The 27,019-nt window shown below is 43.4% G+C and overlaps 1 protein-coding gene across 1 annotated transcript in view; it reads right to left on the minus strand.

Annotated features, from left to right (window-relative positions):
* The window catches only part of l1cama (L1 cell adhesion molecule, paralog a), a 56,747-nt gene extending 34,538 nt beyond the window's left edge, over positions 1-22,209 (minus strand). The window contains 2 exon segments of the mRNA XM_034209043.1: positions 891-1,191; positions 22,028-22,209. Coding sequence (XP_034064934.1) covers positions 891-1,017 — 127 coding nt within the window. The 5' untranslated portion in view covers positions 1,018-1,191; positions 22,028-22,209.
* Between the last annotated feature and the right edge of the window lie 4,810 nt (positions 22,210-27,019).

Here is a 27,019-nt window from a genome sequence, read left to right on the forward strand (position 1 = left end):
CCCCCATTAGGGAATTAGACTTGGGGATTTACTGCATTTCATCAACGTTTACAGGTCGTGCATGTGTGTCCACCGTATGCGATATCTTGTTTTGAAGTCTGAGTGGGCGGTCAAGGATTGTGACTCAAGCTCAAGCATAAAATCCAACCTTACATTGCACGGCTTTTGCCACTAATAATTTCATCCATCATGATGATCAGAATCCTCCTTTTAATCTTTTCGCCTTTCATTTCTTTGGTCCTTTCTTTTGCTACAGCTCATCTTCCCTTGTGACCTTGCCCTTTTATATATCCTACTTGCTTCTCTCTCTCTCTCTCTCTCTCTCTCTCTCTCTCTCTCTCTCAGCTCTGTAGGCAGGCCGACAGCAACAGAGGAGATGAAGATACATTTCCCTGCAGGGCCACAAGCTCAGCTGTATTTCTAATGCCCACATAGTGCATCGAGGAGGAGGAAGGAATGAAAGCAAGTAAGAAAAAAGCTTGCTGGATTTGTGTTGTATAATTCAATTGTTGATTAAATTACTCCTCAATCAGATTCTGGTTTGCACCAAGGAAACCAGATCAATAGTGGGACTAATCAATGCAGTATAAGGGGATCAATTACCAAGTAATTAGACACACCACAGGCCCAGATGAGCGCTACCCAAAGAAACCTCAGACAGTGGAGTATTTTGAGCATAAAAGTTCAATTCAACCCTGAATATTGAGGTTCCTGAAAGAGAAACACATGCTTATTCAGTTCATTTGCACTAATTACTCATGATGAAAGATCATTATTAGCCGGGCTTTGATGAATCAACAATGTAATTAGCACAACAAATAGATCTTTGAACCTCATGGAAGCATTCAGCCTCCGTTGTCATGAATAGTACCATATGAATCTGTACTCACAGTTGGAGGGTATGTGTATGGCTGCTTGGATGGGCTGGGCAGCAAGGGAGAGGAAGAGGAGGAGGGGGAGGAGGCGTGACGAGCACTGCCCCCTACTGCCAACCTGCTGTCGCTGCGTGTGAGGCATTGCTCACTGTCCCATCAAAGTCCCACCTGCTCACACACTTGTACAGTAGAACGCACAAAGAGGGCAGCCTCTTGTGAGGCTTTGTTTCTTTTCCAAGGAGGCCTTGTACGTCCCTCTTGTCTTTTTTTCTGCTCTTCTGTAGGTCAGGTCCACGCCCTCCTGCTGGTCTCTTCTCTGAAACATAAAAGAGAGGGGGGAGGTGAGGGGAGGACAAGTGGAGAAGCGAGAAGGAGGGGCGGAGGGGGGCCATGTGTCAGAATGAGATAAAAATTACCCTGCACCATGTGGTCAGACCTACAGTATACGCAGACCGAGGCACGGAGTTAACACACCAATCAAGGGTCAACACATCCGGACAAAAAGCATCAACAATGCCTATCACTGAACCTGTTCTACTAATCATCTCCATTTGTGTAATTACATGACCAGTGGCCCATATGGAAGGGCCAGTCAGCAGGACAGATGGACAGAATACCACGACAAGATGCTGAACAGAGCCTCGCTGCGCCCAGATAGATGCAGATTGATGAAGTGTTCAATCAGATCATACGCAGAGACAGACAAATAAATAGTTGATAATTAGGTTGACTGATCCTAGGACGAAACTGAACATAGTGTACTTGGGTGATGGTACTGTGATAAGTGTGTGATAAAGATGCTATCAGGCGTGGTGAGTAAGGGAAGCCACCCCTGCGAGGAGTCTATCCGTTCTCCATCTGTACTCTTGGATCTGGTCCTCGCCACAACATGCAGGCTGTCCTCCCTCGCGGCACCATGTGGCGCAGCCCGCTGACTGTTTACACTGCGTGCTTAGTATCATACACAAAGAACTGTTACAGCCCTCCCTGATTAAGACGTACATGTGAGACAAAATAAAATGGCGATAATAGAGAGAGGATGCTTATTTGGCAGCTCTGCAGTAATGGCAGTCTGATTGAAAGAGTTCTGGCTCGGCACGCCACTGTTTGTTGGCAACGCCTCAGCAGAGACATGGCCGACCTTGGAGAGTGGGGGGAGGTCAGAGAACAGAGGAGAGGAAGACGATGGAGAAGAGTGGAGGGCAGGAGGAGGATGGAGAGATGTGATAATCCTTCATATATTTGATCTAGTGGCTGACCAGTTAATTACAGGGGATGTGTCCATGTCACTCAGTAAAAAACCTCTCATGAACAATGTGTTCGTCAGCAGGAATATGGGATCAGAGCCAAAGTAGGGGAAATGAAAGTCCAAACAAGAGCGGAGCCTTTAATAAAGCAGTTTAAACTAACATCATTAGGATTAAATGAGATCCTAACTTGCTTGGTTTGTCAGAAGAATGGCACAACAAGAACATAAAGAGGCAGAAGAAGGAGGGGTGAAGTGGGTGGAGGAACGAAGGGGAAGATAAAGAGGAAAAGTGGGTTTGAAGTAGAGAGCAGGGGAGAGAGAGAAGTGGAGGTGAGGGATGGAGTGGATGAGGGAGGGTGAGAGGTGATGGGAGGAGTGGAGGCATATGGAAGGAGGGGATGAAGAGGGATGACAAAGGCTGACAGATGTGACGCTAATCCTATCCAACCTCTCCCACACATACACACACATGTGCAAGCTCTTCCAATCAGTGTGCATCATTTGTTCACTTTCTTTTTGTTTCTCTTCTTCTTTTGCTTGTTATCAGCCGCTTTAGTGGTTGTTGTTCTCGGGAGACAGGGGGCCAATTATTGTGATCCGGTCTTAAACCAGGCTCTCCCAAATGCCATTAGAGGCAGATGAATGAAGCGGGGCTAGTCAGGGTATTAGTACTTGTGTTAATGTGATCTAAGGTGGGAGCTTGCCTATCAGTGCCCCCCCCCCCCCCCCCCACGAAGAGACTGTGAAGGAAAGCCAAGTGGAGCAAAGCAGGGCGCTGATTAATGATGTGGCGGCCGTCACTTGTCATGCCGCCAATCACAATTCACCAAGGGATTGTACTGCTTATGCACACACACACACACACACACACACACACACACACACACACACGCACACACACACACGCACACACACACACACACTCAGGTACACACTCAGGGGCAGTAACAGACATACAAAGAAAACTGAAATGCATGGATAGATCGACAGAAAGGAAAGCAGACCTCAAGCGGTCGGACAGAGAGGATCAGACTGACAAAAGGGCATGGTCCAGTGGGCCTCAGTCAGGAAGTAGACCTTGCCAAAGAATATTGCAGTCCTGTTGAGTGTGAGCAGTAAAGGGGAACACTATAATGGGTTGGGAGGGGCATTGAAAGAGAGAGAGATAGAGAGAGGAAGAGAGAAGTAGCATGGAAGGTTGCCATGTAGTGTGGCTGACCCAGTCACCCAAACATGCTGATGGCACAGACTGATGTGGCCTGACACGCAAGCACACAATCGCACACACACACACACACACACACACGCACACACACACACACACACATCCAAGCTGTGTGTGCGCGGCATGGAGCCTCGTGGAGCTCCATTATCACAGGGGTGAGAGTCACTGACATCGAAGCAGATGCATGATTTCACTTCTTCAGGGTGTCCGCTGCGCAGCTGTCAGCAATCCAATCCCAGCCCTGTTACCTGCTTCATTGGACAGGGTCAAAGGTCACGCCTGCGATTACTGTTGGGCTGAGATGACCCGCCAACAGTGTCTCTGAGTGCTTTTAAAAACTATTATCACCACTGGGATGTCAACGGGCGCCTCAGATGTCGTTCAATCACGCGAAGATTGTAGAGTGAGCATCGCTGCGTTGAGATTTGAGGGTGTGGCAGTTTCGTTTTTACACAAAAACCCTGACTGCTGAAAATTAAATGTTGCAACTCTTTCAATTATTCATGATTTTCATGCTTAGAGGCGTTTTGCTTACAAAAAACAAGAATAACCCAAACACTTTGTAGTATGCTGTGAGTGTTGCTATCATTAGTATAATTTAATTGCTGTTGCTATTGTAGTGTGTACCCCCCTTGTCATCCATTAGATAGAAAATTGCACCCTTCCTTTCTCTGCAAAAGGTAGTAATTAGCATTAAGTAGACATGTTGGGTGTTGCCAAGGACTTTGAATGCTGAATAGGCTCTTATCAGTGGAGGAGGGTGGGGAGGAGAGACAAGATCAAACCTCAAGAGTCAAATCATGTTTGGAGTTTCACACATACTCTAATCCCCACGTGCCAACCACCCAAATATACATGAGAGACTTTTACGGTTTGCTTCATGTCCTCATGTATCCGTGTGAGGAGCTGCTATGTTTATGGTATATTGTCTCTCAACACGGTGAGTCATGCAAATATGAATTCTGAAAGCTTCTCTTTACTTTCATCAGATGTGCTGCTCGACTGGATTTGTGCGTGTATGATTATGTGTGTGTGGTTGTGTGTGTGTTTTCGTGTATGTTCAAACATGTGTGCAGGTCTCGTGTCCTGTCATGCCTTGCTTTTAAATATTAACTACCTCCAGCTGTGAAGATATGTAGGGGGCGAGAACGCAGGACGGAAGGAGGGGGGAGAAAAATAAATGAATACATGCCCCCCTTTACCCCCTACTCTCCCCCAGGGTTCGTCTGTCTGAAGAAACATCAGACTGAAAAGAGACGACGCACAGACAGAGGGAAGATGGAGTGATTTAGACATAAACAAAGAAAACACTCATGAGGAGAAATGGTCTGATAGGCATTACAGGATGAAGGCAGTGAGACATTATAAGGGTCAACGGATAGTATAAGTGAGGAAGGGGGGGGGGCTGCGAAACAAGGTGATGCTGGTAGGGAGTAGATGATCATGCCCCCTACTGAGTGAATTATTCATAGAGATCCCCTTCCTGTCGGCACAATTTGCCCTAAATTCTCCCAAATCCATAATTCATTCACAAGCCACGCCGTGGATTTGGTTTGGACCAATAGTGATGCTGTCCATCTATACCTGTCGTCGCCTGTGAGACTGTCTGATTATCTCCTTCACTCCCCCCCTCTTCCTCTCTCTGGCAGGGTCATACTTTATGCATGAGCCTGTTGCAGTGAGACAAGTCTCAGACCCACTTTATCGCTACAGCAGAAAAATACCACAAATCATGTGAAATAATACTGGCTACCTGATTCTGCTCCACTCCACAATTCACTTTTTAACACAGATATGTCTTTCATCATTCACCGCCGTGAAGATTGCATTTCTTTCTCACATATTCTTCTTAAGAGCCAAGCCCCTATAATAAGAACTGCCCAAGAACGATGAGTGCCCATTTTCCTGTCACCTTTTTATCAGTCTTCTTCCTGTCCTCATGCTGCCCCCTTGGTAGCTGACACTAAAAGCTTTCTTCAATTCCCCTCCGATCACTTTTCACAGAACATTTCCTCGTCTCCCTTCCTCTCCCCTCTTCCTAAACGCCTTTTACTGTGGCTCGGACAGAAGGCATTGAGGCCGATTCATTCAATATTTGCAACTTTAATGGAAAATTAGCCCCACAGCACAGTGGGGAAACCAATATCTTCCTCACGCCGGTGGTCTTTGTTCAAAAGGCCAAATAGCATGTGTTTCAAGATCGATGATCCATGGTCAACTGCAAATGGAAATGTACCAGCAGAAAAGGCTGCAGAGCTATGCAGCTTATCCGGCATCAGGGTACACAGACAGCGCATTTATCAATACCACTATTAGCATAAGCTTTGCGGTTAGATGCGTAGCGACTCCCACTAGTTTAATATGCTGCAATAGAAATCATGCCATGTTTTCCAAATCTTGCCCCTCTTTCAAAGACCTCACCTTACCCCCCACCCCCTTTGTTGTGTCAAGGGTTAGGGTTTAATATTGGAGTGACACAAAGCTGGAGAAAATAAAGGTTGTCAGAGGAGCCGTAAGGGCAACCGCCCACTCTCCTTCTATCCTGGTTACCATGACAACAGGGTCTCCACACAGCATCCCCCCTTGTACATACAAATTCAGTTATTCACACACATGGACACTAACGGGTTTGCAATATCACTTACATATGCGCACGCACGTACATACAATCACTCATTTGCTGCCAAACACTCTTAGTCCATCCCTCCAACACACACACACACACACACACACACACACACACACACACACACACACACACACACACACACACACACACACACACACACACCACACACACACACACACACACACACACACCACATGCATTCAAGAAGTCTTAACATCTATAATATTACGCATTCTTAAACCGACATGTTGACATCCATGACACCTCACTTGGCAGAAAGTGTTTAAGTTACTTAAAAATGTATAACTTTAAATCCTTTACAGACCCATCCAACTGAAAGTAAAAATACAAGTACAAGATTCCCAAAGTCCTCGACAAACATCTTTCCTCTGTACACCAATCACCCCTCCTCTTACCAGGACTACAAAAGAAGCTACCTCTGGCGTGATTTATTTATTGATGTTTTTCCCCTTAAGACACAATGGTAGAATATAAGAAGTGGTGAATAATTGAAGCAGAAGGGAGTGGACTCATTAAGACATCCGTAAGGGCTGAAGAAGGAGAGGAGAGGTAGATGAAGGAAAACTGACAGAGAGAAAGAAGGCCAACACCGGCGGGAGATCAAAGGGGGGGATTGACAACTAAGTCAACAACCAAAAAGTCTGAAAAATTCATAGGATGTAAAAAAAACACAAGAAAAATAAGCGGGTTGGAAAAGAACAAAAACATAAAGCATGACAGATGTGAAAAGCGATCCTGATATGCGATCTCTGACCAGTAAAAGCTCTGTAACGATCAAAATCAGGGGTGTTACCCCTAATGTAATAGTGTATCAGATTCCCTGCATGTGTGAGTGTGTTTGTGTGTACATGAGTCCATGTGTGTTGCAGTGTGTATCAGCAGAGATCAGCCTGTGTGTCAGCGGGTCAGCTAATCTCTCTTGTCAGCTAATGGAGCTGGTCTTGCTGATGGAGTGCCGCCTCTAGCTCTCTCTGCTTCTAGCATGTTAGCTGCTGCTCACTTAAGCCAACAACTGATAAGGTAATGTGCTTATAGCTTGCCTGTCAGTCAGTTATTCAAAGGAAATGGGGATGAATGGTATCAATAAACAGAAAGGAAAAATACACATAAGGGAGTAAAATGGAAGGTGAGTGTGTTTTGCAGATTAAATCAAGACTGTTGACTTTTGAATGCCAATGTCATCTGGACACAACATGTGGGCAGTGCTGCAATATTGAATCTCTTTTTTAATGTCCTTTCAATTCACCTGTAATCACAATCAATATGGAAAGAAAACAGACTCTTCGGTCTCATTGGAAAAATACACAAAGACACAAATCAAATAATATGCAAAAATGTGTACCGATTGTTAACTATGTGTATTCTATGTTCACTGTATGTACACAAAACCACACAACCTCTTTTCCACTGCTACTGTTGCCCGTGGGTGTCATTTGCTACATTAGCAGCTGCATCAGTCAGATTCTGTGCCTGCTGCACAAAGGGCAGTATTTACGGACACACCCTCCGTGTCAAGCAGAAGATATAAGATGTGATGCATACAAGCACCCCCATGCACACTGCACACCCCCTTACAGGCACATTGTTATGCACTCTGTGTGCAGGAAGAACATGCAATGAGAAACACAAACCGTTTACGAAGAATTGTGGCTGAATGGTTTAGTGTCCATACAGTAAATATGGCGTTAGCGCGAGTAAATAGGAGCAATTATGACATTATGAAATGACGTGGAGGAGCTATTAGGAGTGACCTTCTCTCTTCTCCCTCCCTGCTTCCTGCTTCCTACAGCCTGTGCTTCCTCTCCCTCTCTTTATCTCTCTGAGTCAGCCTCTCCCCTTTTCTCCTGTTCCTCCGGACCTAACAGACTCGCTTGTGTTTTTCTTCTTTTTTGATGTGCGTTTTGACCTTCACTGCCACATTCTTCTTTTCCCTCTACCTTTGTGAAAGAAATGATGCTGTTTGTGTGAAGCGAAGCTCAGAGAAGATCTTTCAGTGAACATGTTTATATGCAGCCCTTCATCCCTTGGAGAGAAAAATTAGAGGGAGATCAGACGGGTAAAAGGGAGATTTTATGTGTGTGTGCTAGCAAAGCCTTTGGGGATCAAACTGGAGCCAGGCAGGCCAGTTAAAAAGAAGCTGACATCAGTATAGTATCTATCAGTGTTAGCCCTGAAACCAGATGCCGCAGCTTAACACTGTTGGAGATGACGAACCAGCTACAACAACACAAACAGTAGCAGCACCAGGGGGAAATCAGCCACTGAAGCACATGCAAGAATAACTTTACCATGGCATATGTGTTGGGGCATAAAACATAAGCATTTACATGACTTTATTTTTGGGATTCAGGTCGCATTGTTCTGAAGTCATCCATGCATTCACAGTGTAAAAGCAGCAGAAGATTAACCTGCATAAGCTCAAAAAGTACACTGAAGTGCTTAGGGTTATCTGATGAGCCTCGGGTGTGAAGGGGAGCATATGTGTGTGGGTCTGACTCTGGGTTGCATCAAGTGTGCAGGTGGGGCGGGGGGGCAGGTCTGTGAGGGCTGTTGCAGGTGGGGATATCTGAGGAGGGGCTGTGCAGTCAGTCATCCTGCAGACAGAGAGGAGGAGGTGGGGGGGGGGGGGGGGGGGGTCCCTGGGGTCAGGTAATAAGTGGCCCGTACAGCTCTGGAGGACTCAGCTGCCAGCGACTTGTGTGACACGCAAGGACACGTGGTCTCCTCCGCAGGGACTACAGGCACGCCACACCCCGAGGAGAGGGGCGGGGTGTATACGTGACCTGCGACCTTCAGCACAACAGGTTACACATATGTGATACTAATGTCTCTGGGAGAAAAAAAACACTCTTAATGAAGAATCTAAAAAAACGTAACCACGGATATGTTGTTTAAATTAGGGGGATTTTTTTTTTTTAGTGGCAAGTTTCCCTGCAGATGGCTTGTTGCTAAGATTTAGAAGTTGCCAGGAACAATTGCCGGGGTCTCCTTAGGTTTGATATAATCCTGTCTTTTCCACCCCTTCAGGGAAATGAGCTGCTGGCAGAGCAAGGTCACACATAGTGCTTTGCCAACACATTTGCATAGAATGGCCCCAGTGGCTAAACGACTGTGGGAAAGAGGCTGCATTTGTTCTAGTCTGATGCTGTGGCATAAAGCAGCCACACATGAAATGACTGAAAGCCATATGTTTCAAACATGCTTACACCCATGTACAAAAAGCACTGCCACAGTTGTTATATTAAACAAAGCAATGCAGAAAGAGAAATACAAAAAAACAAAACAGTTCTCGAGATAGTGCTAGCATAACCTGTCTTCAGTTAATGGACCACAGTAGAGAAAACAGCTCACAGTGCCAGGTGACTCACGTCTGCCGAATAATTAACAAAGCCAAACCACGGCTTCTTGGCAATCCCATTAACTTTGTTAAAAGTTGCAGAAGCAGCACTTCCCCTTAAGTGCTCTTCATCTAATCAAATACAAAGGCTTCTGGGGATGAGCCAGATGTAACCCCTCTAAACAGCTAGTTAATGTCTATTGAGTGAATTCAGAGTGGAGAAAGAAGAGTGAGGTGTGTGGTAACAAGAGAAGGAGTTATATGAGGAACAACGACATTTTTAAAAATGATCACAGTGTCATAAACTGTGGGACAATTTGTCTTACTTACCTCCACCCTCCGGCACTCTATCTTCTGTTAGAAGGGAAGGAAAACCACTTTTTATATGGGCGCTAACACTCTGAGTAAGCAACTGTTTTTGATTGATTTGTTTGTTGTTCAAGTTGCAAATCTTTTTTTCTGCTGTGTTTGCACTTTACTGTTTTTTCTTTTACGCTTCGCAGACTCCCGCCACACGGCAATGACAAGTCAATCTATCAGATTTATTTAGCTAAATTTAAGATATTATCAATCAGACTTTTAGAACTCCAAATATCGGTACAGTTTCCATGAGTTAAATCATCTTAATTAATAGCTTTTCTCTATTAGCATGCTCTCTACTAATAGATCAAAGTCATTAACATATTTTCATATAGGACTTACCATCTGCTGTTCTAAACACTTTTGTTTTGTACAAGTTTTGTGTTAGAAAAATCAATATAGAAACAGAAACTATTATTATATAAGTGTGTGCACTGTCTCAGAGAACGGTGCCACAGTGGAGCTGCTGCTTGTCTCTACATCAGCTTGTTTCTGCCTCTCTCATCTCTCTCTGTCATCAACACACTCAGGAACACTACAACGGTCGGATACGTGAAGCCTCACACACACTGTCGCTCAAACCCAAACACACACACACACACACACACACACACAAACACATACACACTCAGCAGCAGACTGAAGGTTGGTTTATGTAATCGTCTGGCAAGACAAGTCAGTTTAAGGGGATTTGCCTGCCATTCAAATAGGGCTGCGTGAGGATAAAAGACAGAGTTTGCATGGTGATGTGGCTCCCTAGCCTCAGACATCTCTGCTTAGTACGAACCACCTGTGTGTGCGTTTGAGTGAGAAAAGGTGTGTGTGTGTGTGTGTGTTTGCTTAGGATGTGACAGGTCAGTATTGTTATGCATGACTCATTTTGTTTGTTGTAGAATGTGTCCGTGTGTGTGAGGGGTGTCTAGGGATAGGTGTCAATACTCCTGCCTCCCTTCCCTTTCCTCACCCTGCTATCACCATGACAACCTCCTGACTCCAGCTCAGCCGCACATAGAAAATATTTCTCTCCCCTCCCCCTTCGACATGTTCATCCTCCTCACCCCGTCCCCCTCTCCCCTCCCTCCCTCTCCCTCTCTCTCTCTCTATCTTTCTTTACTTTATACTTTTACCTTCATCTCCCATCTCCAGCATCTCTTGCTCCTTCCCCATCTCTGGCTTTCTCCAGTTCCCCTGTTATGTCTACATGCTCCCCACACTTGAAAGACTTCCTCCTTCCTGACTGTCGTCTTTGCTGAAAGTCTGTCTGTTTGCGCTCTTCTATCTCTTTCACTTCTGTTCTCTATTCTTTGCTCCCTGCTGATTGCCTCTCGAAACTCATACGAGTATGAAATTCCTCTTTCCTCAACCTGAACTCTTTTAGCTCACCCCTCCCTCCCGCTCTCCTCCTCCTCCTCCTCCTCATAGAGAGAAGCTTATGAAGCACTGTTTTTTGTATCTGTGCTACACTACATCATCATTACAACCTCCCAGCCAACAACAAGCGCAATGCAATTACAGGTAGCATTCTATCAACCTCTGCCATCAACTGTGATCAACCCTGAGAGAGGCCGTGCAGTCTGAGGGGAAATGTGCGGGCTGGCACAGCATCGATACAATCCTTAGACCCTAAGTGGCTGACTAACTCCCATCACATCTGTTATCATTATCATCAGCAAACCATTTCTGCTCTGTAACTAAATCCAATCATTACCAATGGAGTCCGCAGCAGCGATCTATTTGAGGCGGAGCGGCTAGTGCTCTGCAACAGAGGAGGGCCGGGCTCCATCAAAGGCTGCAGTTGTTATCTGAGGCGCGCAGCCCCGTCTCTGCTGCAGACCCCTGTCTCTGCAAATCCCCCTCCTCACATGTCTACACAGCTCAGGCCCCTCTACGCACCAGTGTGTGGTGGTGCAAAGAGATCAAGGACGTGACATTTTCCAGAACGCACAGCAATTTTCAGCCAGGCGCAATATGAAAGAGAGTAAACAGACAACCTGTTCCATCCCGCCTGTGTTTGCATCAGTGTGTGTCTGTGCGTCATCTCCTGTCAGACGGATAAAGGTATAACAAGTATATCTGGCTTTATATTATCTATTCAAGGAGGCAGACAGTGTGAATAGGCAAATAAAGGAGAGGAGGCTATTTCATGTGCTCTTTCTTTATATTGTTTTGCAGAGCTTCACTGCACCTCTTGCATCACCTTTCCTACATCCTTCTCTTCCTCCTCACACTGAAGCCCCAGCTGTGAACACAACTCCACTGCAATATCATCTCTCTTTCCTCACGTTTTGCTTCAGTTATGAGAGATGACAGAAAGGGTTTGGCCCCAATTCTATCAAGAGAGAAGAAAAACAGATACCGAGAGTCGCCAAAGGGATGCAGAGGAAGCTGGTGTGATCTTATCCTGCGGCTAAACTACCAGCTAATGATGTTTCACAGAGAGTTAGGCCAACAAGGTCTGACAATCCACATTGATACTGTAGACACACACTAAACAAAGATGTTTGCAGCCAGCTGTTGATACCCTTGTGTATTCTCCAACAGTCATAGAAGCAACAGATAGACACACCTTCTCATGGAGAAATAGATCAGTGGCAATGTTCTAGTACACTGCCACTATCATATATCTGAATCGTCTACATCCTGTGAAAGCAAAACAAAATGCTGACAGTGCTGTTTCCTATATAGGACACCCACACAGCGAGCAAGCACGAGCCAACAAATATAGATTTTACACGACAACATTTTCAAACACCTCTGAGTCTGCTTTCTTTATTTTAGCTGAAAAGAGAAAGCAGCTTTTGTGACACTTGTGTAGGCGGACGGGTCTCACAGGCTGGCTGAGGGGCCGACACACAGGAAGTGTGTGACGGCCACGCGGCTAGTAACAGCCATGTCACTAACATTTACTGTTGGATTGTTTGTCCCCCTCTGAACCGTGCACAGGCAGGGCTCACTACACACTCATAGAAAACACACACTGTCTGGACTACTGGATGGCGGAGAGGCAGAAGGAAGGAATGGCAAGACAGAAGGCATGGGGGGAGAAAAAGAGGAGACGAGTTACGAGGACGTATAAAGATGGATGATATATGGAACTTATGGAAAATAAAGTCATCCCAGCCAAACACATTTTATACTGTCATTTCAGGCACTATTTGTGTTGGGGTTGTGTTCATTATTTAATGGAGTCACAGTGTGACTATGTACACAGCCTGAGAAGATGCAGGTGAGCTGCATGTGTGTGTGTGTGTGTGTGTGTGTGTGTGTGTGTGTGTGTGTGTGTGTGTGTGTGTGTGTGTGTGTGTGTGTGTGTGTGTGTGTGTGTGTGTGTGTGTGTGTGTGTGTGTGTGTGTGTGTGTGTGTGTGAGTGTGTGTGTGTTATGTTTGACAGGTGTGCATCTGCCTCTGTACACAGTGACATTTTAATCACTACAGGATCTTTGTCCTTTACCCTCCCGTGTCTCTCTGCTCCCTCTGTCTCTGTCTCTCGTATCTCTTCCCACATTGTCCTCCCATCTAAACCTCCTCACTCTCACACTTCCTGCTCGTCACCTGTGGCAGGATCACTATTTAATGGAGCAATAAACATTATTAAAGGTTACTGTTAATAAAAATCCTTTCCTTCTCTCCCAGTGTCTCCACCTTCCCTCCTGCTTCCCCTGCCCCACCCGAGTGTGTAAGGCCTGGAGGATGAGGTCTTTGCTTTGTGTATAATTACCTCCTTAAGCTTGTTACACTGTCTGGGCCTTCTGTCTATTCTCTCTTTATCTTCACGGGGTTTCTTTACTGCTCATGTTATTTTTTCTCTTCATCTCCCCCCCTTCCCCCGATGTGACATCTGCACCCTGGTATAAATCTATTTTTCCTTCTTGTTGCTTCTGTGTTTTCTCTTGGGAATTGTTCCTTTTATGTTTGCCTCGTATTAACTAGAAGCCTCACCCCATGTCTCCTTATCGCTTCCTGCTACATCAGTCGGTCCTCTCTTCAGCATAGATTTCAGTGGTTTACAGAAATCGCTACACGAAATTGCATCCTACAAGTTTGGCCACAAAAACACAATTGCTCAATTTTCTCGCTGTGAAGCAGAGAGACGATGTCTGATGTAAACAGACGGTTTTATAGCTAAATATAGAGTCTTATTAGTGCAGCCCGGGCACTGTGTAAGGCTCACTGTAGCGCCATGCCCAATTACCTCTGATCAATTCAGGGAGCAAACTCAAACAACTCCAACACCAATCTGATTTAAAAGTCTGTGTTGAGAAGAGGCTGACAAGAAAAGATTCACAGTTGTTTTTTTCAGGTAGACAGAGCGAGGAGTGTGTAGCAAGTTAGCGTGGCCTGATTTATTCTGGCTAAGAGCAGATAAAAGGAGAGGATGAGAGTAACTAATAAAGAAGAAGGAGATTAGGTTATATAAACCCTTACTTAACTGTCTATGGTCTCGCTGACATGCACATTATTTGCAACATGGCCAAATAAATATAATGAGATGGGGAGGCATCCCAAAATATACCTGGCAGAATGGACACTGGATAGACCTCTTAACTGAAATACCTTTTTTTTCTTTTTTCTATTAAATTAAAAATAAATAAGTGGCATAGAAAGCTCAGACTGACAAACTAAATACATCAGGGGAAATATTACACTATGATTTGCCAATAATTATGATTATGATGGTGAAAATGAGAAAGAAAAGGATATAATACGCTGAATGTTCATTTTAGGCTCACATGGATTGGGAAAACGTCTTAAGGTTATACAAATGTATAAATGTATTTACCCCCGCCCCCCTCTCTACTCGTGTTTCTTGTCAATCTCAATACACGCTAAAATGCCAAAAGAAAATGATCAACAACGTATGACATTTTAGAGATACACAGTTTACATACATTTAAGTGATAAAAGACATGCAACGAGTGTCCTTACATTCTGAAGAACATGGCTGCCCACTCGAAGCTGCCCATTGTACTGACTGTTGTTACTCATGAAAAACAAACATAAAAAGCACACGTCTCTAAATCCTTTCCTCTCCACTTTTGTCTTGACATTTCTTTACTGCCTGACATTTGCTGTTCCTTCTGTGTACTTGAATCCCTCTCCTGCTGCTCATAATCCATTGTTTCCACTGTAGCTCTTTCCTCCCTCTTTGTCTCCTTGCCTTTTGTCTGACATTACCCTGTTTTAACCTTGTCTGCCCCTCATCTGCCCTCCTGCAGCCAGCGCCCTGCACACATGTGGTGGGTGTAGTGTGTAATAGGATGGCACAGTAGGTGAGATTAAATTAGCCAGTGTATGGGGATTACAGCCCACTCAAAACCTGATCCCCTCCCACTCTGTGTAATCCAACACTAATGAATATATCATGGCTGACACAGCAGATAAAGGGCCTGCGAGAAATCTACGGTCACAATATCATCAAGACAAGCAGAGGAGACAACTACAGAGTTTGCTCGACATCACCTGTAGCACTCGAGGCCACTGTGTCTGCTCAAGTGTGGGTAGATGCTCGTGTTTCATGCCCCATCTATTTCAGTTATGGTTAATTCAAATGAAGTGTATGAGTATATAGTGTGGGAAGAGACGAGTGACAGAAAATCGATATACTTAAATGTAAACACTCCAAATAAATAAACCTTTAGATGGATTCAGAAAACCACACCGTCGTTCAACACTTCACTCAGTCAATGTCAAGCAGTATCATTTCATTTAGCACACTCTAATGCCTCAAAAACAACAATGCATCTCTTGGCTACAACATACCAACACGTCTTCCCATCTTATCAGTGCATTTAAAGACTTCATTCATTTACAACTGAGGCACAAAACTCTGTGCTGAGTTCTGGGGGAATCGTCTTGATCAGTAAACTCGTGGGTGTGCTTTGATCTGTGATGCATGAGTATCAACGTTGCAGTCTAGTTCAAACATTTTAACTACTTGAAAGTGATAGAGCCTCACTGCCAGAATGTTTTTTTAAGAGAAACTTCCTAAACTCTGGTGAAACAAATCGTTCAGTCATGCCTGCCAAAAACTACCGTTGCAAAAACTAGACCTGTAAGTACGAACGGTGGCAAGAACACTGCTTTTGCGTTTGTCTATTGAATGTCTGAATACACTGCTTTGTAATTGGCAAAGGAAAAAACTGGGCTAGAATGAAAGCTATGTCAAGGACAACGAGAAACATCGTCAAACAGTATTGAAGAAAAAAAACACTTAATAGAGCGCTATGATGTAACTTAGAGCAAAGGAACCTTGCTGAAGTATCAGCTCTGAGATACATATTGCATTAAAAATGTAGCAGGCCTCTCAGCAAAAAATCAATAAATTAGTAAACCAATGCTGTCATGTCCCCTTAATAAACAGTCTGTGCAATGTAATCAAAGCCAGAATGGCATCATAAAATGGTCACAGTTGCTCTTTACAAATAAACCTCCTGATATAGGAAATCAATGTATTAGCTTAGAGATATAAGACTACATTTGCTATATTGGAATTTCTAAATGCTCCCATAGAGAGAATAATGGTGTTTAGGAGGAACCTTCACCTGCTGCCATCTGCAGAGGTTCTCCTTAAAGCAATTGTTAGAAAGAAAAAAAGGGTTTACCAGATTTAAATCAAGACATTTTTACTAAGGGTGAAAATATGCTGTTCAACTTAATATAAAATATATATTTGTATTATTACTACTACTAATAATAATAATAACAACAATAGTAATATATTTAGTTCTATTTTAGTTTCCTCTTTTGGTAAAATTGGTTCCTAATACATGTTCTGTTAAGATGAATGATTGATAAAGTAATCATGATATTATCAATATGATTTAACAAAAACATTAGCATTAACTAAAAGCTTCTGTATTCAATTTAACGACGAGGAGCTTTATCAGGATAAGAATGAGAGGCAGGATAAACGCATTAAAACGTTGTGTGAGGCAGAAAGGGTAGTACATAATTACCTCATTTTGAAGCTATTTTACCCAGAAGACATTAAACTTAGACTTAGACTACTTACTGTCTCTCAGCAAAGTGGCTATCTGACACTTGACATTTTATTTCACAGACTAGAGGCAATAACCCAACATTGGTATTTGATGAAAAGTTAATTCATTCATGAGGTCATCCTTTGCTGCCCACTGTTAACGGTGAGTCATGCACGCGCACAAATGTGCAGAGAAACATCTTTGTCCATCAACAGAACACTTCTTAGATGCAGTTGAGAAACATACAGAGGGTCAATTTAGTCCAAGTATAGTCTCTGATGAGGACAATAAAGCCTTTCTGATGGAGTGACGCTGAGGGGAATTCTCTCTCTTTCACTGAGACAAAGAGATAATTTTGAGACTTAAAAAGGACATGCAAAGTATCGAGGAAGCAAAGAGAAGGTCAGACATGGATTTTCGTGTCTACCCTAATTCAAATCCACTCTTATATGTAGAGTTATTGCTCTGCTTCTTTCAGGCCTGGTTCTTCCATTTAAAGGGGACCTATCATGCGAAATGCACTTTGTGATGTCTTTTATACATAAATATGTGTCCCCGGTGCATCGGGGAACTCACGCAGTGTCAGAAAATAAAACCCTTTCTCTTTTCCTCCGTATCCAAATCTTTTAAAAACGGGTGTACAACGAGCGGATACAGATTTGCTGCCGATATGACGACAAATCGACGGCGGACCCACAGAAAGTTGCTATCAGAAACAATGCCTGACGTGTTTTGGACGTAATCTCGTCTTTGTTTACATTAGCAAGCCTCGCTAACACTCAGAGCTAACCTGTACTGTAGAGAACATGTGTTTAGTAGGAAATAAAAAAAGGAACTCATCTTGTGATAAACCCGCAAGAGAAAAAGCATTTAAACCCAATACTATTTCAGAAATAATCCTTGACGTGGTTTAAACAGGATGGCGTTTTATCACAGCAGAATTTAACTTTATCTCCGGTAGAATTCTGATCAGGCATTAGCTCCGCCTCCTCTTCTTTCTTTTTTCAAGCTAAGGACCCAAGATCCGCGTTTCTCTAACAGGGCTGCAAAAGAGGGGTATGAGCAATATGAGGCATGGCTACAATGGGTGAACTGTTTGGTATTTTGAAAAAAGAACTTCACAGACATGTTTTGTATAGGTATGGCCCTACAATATATGTTTCCAATATAGCATAATAGGTCCACTTTAAACAAAGTGGAAAAGTCACAGAATTTGCCTTTTAGTTTTGCACCATTTTGAGATATTGTCTACAATGTCTTGGGCAGCCTTATTCGTTATTGGTTTGGCATTAATTAGTTTCTGACTCAGTTTCAAATAATATCCACCATGGGGTTCCAGTTTTATGATTTTAACCGCCAATATCATATTTGCCTCCCAGTGGAATTCTACAATTTCTCCTCTCTCATACCATCACTCCTGAACGCTGTAATAAGGTAATCCAATCTGCCAAATTAAATTCATTTCCATACATGACGCCTCTATTTGTGCCCTCATCTCACAGGTTCAATTGTATAACTGGGTTAGATTTATGAGTCTTTGTCTGAGAGCCTCTTTCTGGGAAAGCTAACAGCAGCCACAGTCATTATTTTGATTAAGACCCCGATGTCTGCTTTTCTGTCCAACACTGCATGAATACTGATCTGACACGGGCAACCAAATGACTGCATGGCGAGAAGAGAGGCAGTAAAAGGATAAATGGACATTGAAAGATTGTCTAAGAGGAGAGAGCAGGACTCTTAAATGATGACTGGAACAAGGTGGTCCGGAGAAATTGCCATGACAGTCTTCTTCCACTTTGTCTCATCTTCCATAAATGTATCTTTTCTCCAAGTCTGTACCATCCCACTGCCTTTTTTAAATCAATCCTTTTCCATCTTTAGGTTTTCCTGCCCTGCCTGCCTCATTTCACCTCCACAAATGTAATTCTTCCCTTTTGCTCCACCTTCTTTCTCCTGCCCTCCTCCTCAATTCTCTATAATCATTTACCCATGGCTGGCCTGTCAATCTATCTGACCCTTAGCTCCCTAAATCACCACAATGCATTCTTCACCAAACCTTGACAGCATGTCTACACGATCCCCCACTTGACACCCAGTGGGCTGGCTCCCATCTGCACAGACTAAATCAAACAACCTCCAAGCTGCACCCAGGAAGGGAGGGAGGGGGGGGGACTGACAACATCCTGAAGATGCACACGCAACACACACACACACACGCACGTCTTTAAAAAGGCGCGCATGCTGATAGGATAACACAAGGGAGTTCATTCACAAGCCTTTGAATCCGCGATTTTGAGTTTGTAACTTTACAACTTTTATTCTCAAAGGGGAATAAAAAGGAAATCAGAGATGAAACACATATAGTTGACACTTCAGTCTCAGAGATAGTTCTCTCTCTTAACCCTTATTTTACCCCGTCACTGCTTTAATGGCTGAATCCCCAGAAAGTGGCAAGTGCGTCCTTTGATCAGAAGCAGACGCTTAAGTAATCAGGCCAGGGAGGCAACACTAGAGAATCTTTCATTTAGCGCACTGCAACGGGATCTCTGCAGTGTTTGTTTGTGTGTGGTGCAGAAGTTGTGCCTGTGCAGATGTGTTTACGTGTGTGTGGGTCTATCTGTGTTTGCTGAGCATCATAACTAGCAGACGTGCCCTGAGGCAATAACAGGTGGGTTAGGAGCGAAGGGCCAGCGCAGCATTGCTCTTCCTCAGAGTCGATCACTTCTCTCCTCCTACACCAGCTCTCCACTGCAGGACTAAAGGCATTTGGAAACGGGCCAGTCTTTGACATCATCATCCCATCAAAATGAATAGAGCGGAAGCATAAAATCCAACCTTATATTGCACGGCTTTTGCCACTAATAATTTCATCCATCATGATGATCAGAATCCTCCTTTTAATCTTTTCGCCTTTCATTTCTTTGGTTCTTTCTTTTGCTACAGCCCATCCTCCCTTGTAACCTTGCCCTTTTATATATCCTACTTGCTCTCTCTCTCTCTCTTCTCTTCTCTTCAATACCTATAGCAGCAAACACGCATTAAAGGAAGTGCTTCGCCTTTCAAAAGGGAGTACAGCTTCTTCATCTTCTTTAGTTGCTTACACCATCCTCCCCAGCTTTTCAGTGCAGATCCCCTGTCCCTCTCTCCTCACATAAATCCCTGTTTCCATCCATCTCTTTGAAGGAACAGCTCAATTAACCAGCCTGGTCCGAGGGGAGATTACATTCTGCACCATACTGTAGCGAGTGTAATCGTATACTCCAAGTCTAGCCAGCTACTCCGACAACAAGCTCCCTGCTACACTAGCAGCTCCCAGCACCGTCTAGAGATCCGGCTGACACTGCTATACAAGCCCACTGCATTAAATAGTATGATAATGTGACCAGCAGTGGGTCTCTGGGGCCTTGCTGCCACGGAGACGATGCACACACACTCATTCCCTCCAACACGCCCTCTTCAGCAGCAGCTGTATCTTGATCTATTGTGTGAATGTGTGCAGTGCAGTGCAGTGCACTATGTTTATGGATGTTGTTCAGATGGTAACAAGTCATTGTCAGGCATAGTGCCTTCACTCCCCTCTGTCCCTTGACTGGGTTCATCTGGGACAGGCTGCCGGCTACTAAGGCATGGAGAGAGGGAGGGAGGGAGAGAGGGAGGGAGGGAGGGAGGGAGTTCACCACATCGATAGCACACATTCTCATAGCTCACAGACATACTGTTCGTGCATCTTGTCTTTTTGGATATCTGCTGATATCTTAAGGATAGGAGTGCACGCTATGAGCGAAGATATACTTAACCACAAAACACCAGACATGCCGAGACAACCTACAGACGGAACAAGCTTACGGCCTTTCAGCAGCTGATTGGGGCCATACAGTTTTCTACATCATTAACACAACTGGTGGAACATTGTCTATGTTCTGCCATTGGGTAGAACAGATGTGTAGCAGGCCACAGAGGGTGACAGCAGGCAGCTGCCAGGTGAGAGCCTCCTTTTCAGCGGCACACCTCCACACGGTCTGCTGCGAGCGCTGCCCCACCCTTATTTTCACTTCCCCTGATATCTCCTTCCGTATAAATATCTCTCTCACTCTGTCTCCTGTTGGTATCTGAATCTATCTTCCTTTCCCTCTCCCAGGTCTTTTTTAGATTCCTTCCCTGTCTTCATGGTTTAAAGTTACCCTGCTCTGGCAACACAGCCCTACAGCAGCTGCAGGAGACTAAATTGTTGAGGTCTCCTCTGCTGTGCTGGTCATTCAGATGAGTTTCATCCTCCACATCAATGAATATCGTAGCAGCAAATTGCAATCATGGGCAGTACTTAACATTAAGCCACTCAGCTATTAGCTGGGGGAGGGGAACGTGCAGAGAAAACGAATATTCATATTAAAGTAGCAAGGAGGAGGAGAGCCAAAGCATATCATTTGCCTGATAAATTATCATCAGTTTGCAGGAGAGAAATGCAGAATGCAACATGAATGGCAAAGAGGCACAGTATGCAAAGTACATTTGCATAAAACATGTCACATTTGGTTGGAAATTCATGCTATCTTTACATTTTTGCAATAAACATATAGTAAGAGCAACAGATTAAAAGTAGATCTCAATACACTGCGGTTATTAAAAAATACATACTAAATCACGTTTTTCTTCAGATTAAAAATCTAAATTAGATTGAGTTGTCCCTAAACACACTGAACTTTAGACATGCCATATTACAACAGATATTAAAACGGTCTTGTGACATGGGGCAGGTTCAGTGAGGCAGGACAATGGCACACAGCATTCCTATGTATTCAATATGAATGCCAAAGGAAACCCTGTTGCATGCAAGGCACTGAATGTTCAAGCAGCAAGATCAATACACAAAAAGGAAAAAGCATTTTCCATCAAAGTAATGTGATCCAACAGGTTACCAATGACACCTGCTACGACACAAAAGGATATTTTCTGCAGGTCAAAGTAACAGAATAGTATAACTAAAGTATGATCAATTACAACCCCCACTACCAATGAAATAATTAAATAAAGGAGGTTTTTGAAATCTTTCAGTTGCTAGGTTTTTCGAACCAAGTGGTTTGAAATAGCTGTCATTTCCTAGTTTTCCTTACACCAGCACACCTGATGGGAATAGTAAGAGAACTGCCAAAGAGGAGACATGTTCAAATAAAGAGCTGTTAAAGTGCTCCACGTGAACCAGACTGTCTGAATGTTTAACTGTCAGTGCTGAAAGGTGCGATTCCATAACAATCCACCTCACCTAACAGCCTAATTAATCCGCTCACCAGCTTTCCCCGCTCTCATCCTGTTTCATGACAAACTGTCCGCCTAATCACTTAATATCCTCTTACCTTCTCAGTGATGCTGCTTTCCTCTAGCAACTCCTTGCTTCTTTTCCCCCACGTCTTCCTTTTCTACTTGTGCCTTTTTCTTCCGCTCCTCTATGAAATTGATTGTGCCCCACTCCTCTCTGCTGATGCTGCAGTGATAGAAAAACACACCCTCCTCCGGCCGCTCTCTCTCTCCCTCCCTGACTCTCATTGGCTGTCTGTTAGAGGTGACATCACCCTTCTTCTCTGCCTGCCTGCCTCCCTCCTGCTCTGTCCCCTCCCTCTCTCCCTCTTCACCTCTCTCTGAGGATTGTGACCATTCCTTTATTGTACCCCCCCTCCTCCTTCCTGTCCTCTATCCATTCCCTCTGTCCTCTTTTTTCCTGCCTGAAAACAGTCTGGATCGAGGGTCCGGCTGCTCTTATTACTGCTCTTGTATTCAGCCATGCAGTGCCAGGGATACTAATGCATACAGTAAATTAGCATAAAGCACATCGCCTATGGCCCCCCAGCATTTCTCCTCCCTTCTCCTACTGCACCGATCCAGGAGCTAATAAACTACAAAGGTGAAATAATGACCGTAGGAGGTTTTGTGTTGGTAATCTCTACGCTCCACTGGGCTCGTCTTCCATAAGCTTTTTTAATGTATTCTGCCATTAACACAGGGACTGGGCTCCAGTTCATTACAGTGCAATCAAAGGCATGACTGGGATGAATGTTACGTAACCCTGTTGAATCAGAAATTACTGCCGCCTCTTATCTGAGTCTGGGGGGGGCGGGTCGACAAGATGCAGAGATGATTTCAGGGTAATAAAGGGCTGAGTAACTGTGTTTGCTGTTGTGCGGAGATAAATGTCAACACACATCAGTGATCCAGCACACACGATGATCGAGATCTACACAGGTTTTGTTTACGTGCTTTTACCCCTTTGCATCTTGATGAATGTGTATTGATGTGTCAGGCTGTTGGCCTTATTTCCCCTGCAGCTCATCCAAATCCAGCTATACAAAAGTGAGTGTTTTTTATCTTGCTTTTATAGCAATGAATAGACTGGCACCCGGCAAAACAATTCCAAGTCCATTTTTCAATCTCCAAAAATGTTTAGATCCTCTGAACAATTACTCTTTTCAATTCCACGCTCTCAGCCAAAATCCAGCCTCTCACTGAGCTCTTCCCATCGCTGCCTGCAGACCAGTGAGTTTATCCCTCTCTGTTTGGAGGACTTTGACATACAATGTATTTCAAATAATAAAACGTTCCTCTTTTCTACTTCACATATTTCTACTATAATAGATTATCTATACTGTATTTATTGTTCTTTTAGATTTGTGAATGACCATGTAGAAAAAGGAAAGCAACATATAAAAATGATACTTGAGGAAGATTGAGGAACTACTAATAGAAATAAAAACTGCAAATACAATAAAAACAAACTGCAGTTGTTGTTGTTGTTGTTGTTGTTGTTGTTGTTGTTGTTGTTGGGATTACATGATTGCTTGTTTTCTGTGTTTCTGTGCAATATGTTTTCTATTCAGCCGAATGTGTTGCTCCTTGAAAGGATTGTGAAGATGAATTAAGTTTTAAAGATAAATCCTACGGACATTGGTAATCTGTTCACGTTTACGGTTTTGAGTGAAATGTCTCGACAGTTATGGGATAAATTGTCACAAAATCTTCCCCTTAGGATCAATTGACTTTTGGTGATGATTTATTTTTCATGGGTTAAAATTTAAGTTAAGATTTTGGTTTATGCCAAAAGACCTGCCAAAGTAATGATGCTCTCAGCCAGTTTGGCTCTACCTCTCATTTTGAGCATGTTGACATTAGAATGTATTTCTTATTTTGATTAAGTATAGCATTACAGAGCCACTATTATGGCTGTAGAGTATTTTATTTTAATCATTTAATTGTTTTTTGAATATCATTTTATGTGCCTTTCTTTTCACTGTGTACTTTAAAAATGCACTTAAGTTTAATTACAACATGTGTGTGTTACAACTGTGTTGTAGACTGGGCAGCGCCAATCCCTCCAAGAGACACCAACACTGACATACAAATTAATTTTCCTTTGTGCCTGAAATAAGAGAAAGGAAGGTCGAAAGAAGGTCGAGATGAGAAACACATGACCAATGGACAAATAATCACTCAATCCAAACTTGTTCCTAAAGAAGATTTACTCACCACAATTCAGGTAATTGGGTCAGCACAATGTCCAGTCTTTTCCCACAGATTTGCTGTAGTTTTCTTTGTGCTTCTCCAACCTGCAGGTGCCAGCGTGCCCATCTGCCGCTGGTGCCAGAGGATATGCCAGGCTTTCAGACCAAAGCTGCCAAGGGAGCAGCCAACATGGTGGTATTGATTGATGAAGCCGGTTAGGTGGAAACCTCTGCCATTATCCTCAGGAGAGGCACGACGGCTGAAGAACGGCTGAAAGTTCAGGGTCAGAAGTGTGGCTGGATGGCTGCCAGGACGGAGACACAAACTAATGTAGGACGGAGAACAACACGGAGGGACATGACAATAAGAGATTCATCTAGAATCACAAGCTGTTGTCTTAACATTAAAGCCGTTAGACTTGTAAGTTAGTTTTGTAATATATTTCAGGCAGACCCTAAAGAGAATGTAAAGAAGAAAAAGGTGGTGTTTTTTCCATTTGTGTTGGGAAGTATAGAACTAGTTAATGTAGAAACAAAGAGCATAATATGATTTTAAGCAACAGATAAAAACGGGTTGATTTACTGTTTACTGAATATCCATTTCACTTTATATTGTTAGGCCTATCATAATAATAATAATAATAATAATAATAAATAATAATAACTTCATTTAAATAGCACCTTTCAAGCAAGATGCAACCCAAAGTGCTTTACATAGCAAGATATGATGCATGAAAACAATGATGATAATTTAAAAATAGTTTATTATTTCAAATGAGTTTTTTCTGGATGAATAATCAAAATATAACTAGTAATGGATATTTGTAAGTGAACTTTTTTGTGGCTATTTTTATTTACCAAGTTATAATTGTTTGCTATTTCAGAGGTAAAGGAGGTAAAGGTGTCAACACTTCACTTACTTTGTTTCTGTCTTGCTAGGCTGGTTTCTTAATAGTACTAACTAAGACAACATAGAGGGGATTTTTCTGTGACGAAACTGGATTCTTCTTTATCAACGGGAAGTGTTCAGGACCTAAGAGTCTGAACCACTGTCTGAGTAGTTGTTTATTGGTCTGTTTAGACCAAGCAATTACAACATAAACCAGCACTGTAATATTAAGATGGAAGTTGCAAGTGGAAGATTAGCGTCAAGCTCACTCAGACCGATCAATAGCGATAATGTGTCCTGTCTCTTTCTGTTTGTTTCACCTCCAAATCTTAGACAGAGTTTCCCGGTAAAGCGAAACTCAAACAGCTCGCCGTGTGACCTCTGAATGTAGGATAAAGTTATCTGACGAGACATTTACCTCAGCTGGCCGGGCCTTCACTGTGAACCATTCATCTGAGAGACACTCCTTACTGCCCTTGGAAAAGCTCTTTGCTCATTTTCTTTACCCCCCGACCAGACCGCGAGTCTGTCAGCTGGCAGACTGGCGGGAGAGGTGGAGTGATATACGAGGGGGGAAGAGTGGAGAGAGAGGGAGGGAAGACTATGAATGAACAACTTAAAAGTCTGGAGCTGCAGGAAAAAACAGATGCAGTCAGCAAAGGAAACAGAGAGAGGGAGAGAGAAAGAAGTCAATCAGCCTAAAAAGCCAGGAGACAAGAGCAATATGGTAAATGGCTGCAGTGTGGGTGTGGCGGGAAAGGGAGAGGAGATGGAGAGCAGAAAGGGAGATTCTGCGTCATAGAGAAAGGTGTGGTGGACACAGAGAGAGAGGTCAGTGGCGGTTCTAGACCAATTTGACTGGGGGGCCCAGGCTGGGGCCAGTTATTTTCTGAGGGGGCACAATAAATGCAGGACGAAAAAGACATAGACAGTATGGAGTAATTGCGCATAAGAAAACAATGCAATACAGTTATTGGTATTTGTTTCAGTACACATATTTATTTCAGATACTTATAGAACTTTACAGTTTTTACGCTCTGGGTCCGACTAGAATGACAAATAGTGTTAGTTCCGCCTATTCCGTCAGCCAAGAAATCGTTTAGTCATAAACTTTTTCTTTTTTTCAGGGGGGCCACAGAGGGGCCACAGGGGGGTCCAAAGTCAGTGTTAGGGGGACACTGCCCCCCCCCCTCAGAACCGCCCCTAAGATAAACTAAAAATAAAAACATTATTAATTGGATATCTCAGGAAAACATGATCTCCAGGTCCTTCAGTCCTTACAAATCAGGCTGTTTAGAGACACGGAGGAAAAGGTAAAAAGGGGTGAAGGAGGGGAGCCTCTTCAGGTCAGCTTTAAAATAGACACAGACACCAATGGCGAACCGTCAGGGCCTTCAAGGTATTCAGAGAATACCCTGGAGCACTCAGATAAAACAAACAAAACATTGATTTAATTATATAAATAAAATGTAATCAAATTAATAAATGAGAATCGTATCTGTGTTGTTGATCTGTAATATTACAGTGTTACGTTGATTTGTTTGTCCTTCTCGGACCATGCACTACGCATTTCAGTGGTTTTGTGTTAGAAAAGAAAGCAACCAATCAGATCTTGTTCTGGGTAGAACATCCTTCAACCAAGGCAGGCCCGGTTCTACGAGGGTGCATAAGGGTGCATTGCACCCTCAGTTGAGTCATTATGCACCCTCATTTGAAAAACGAAAAGTGAAAAAAATGAAATAAATCTAAAGTGAAAAATATTACATATATAATAACAATAATAATAATTGTAGTAATAATAACAATAATAATAAGAATATAGTCAATGATGGACATCAGAAAATGGTTAAAACAACCAGCTATTATCGCCAGCAGTATCTACTGCAGGTAATAACAGTTCAGATCATGGGGACATTACGTTACCCGCGGCCACTGTCGTGGACACTAACGTCCTCCCGCCCGACTCA

This window comes from Gymnodraco acuticeps, unplaced genomic scaffold (assembly GCF_902827175.1).
Source record: "Gymnodraco acuticeps unplaced genomic scaffold, fGymAcu1.1, whole genome shotgun sequence".
Classification (NCBI taxonomy): Eukaryota; Metazoa; Chordata; class Actinopteri; order Perciformes; family Bathydraconidae; genus Gymnodraco; species Gymnodraco acuticeps.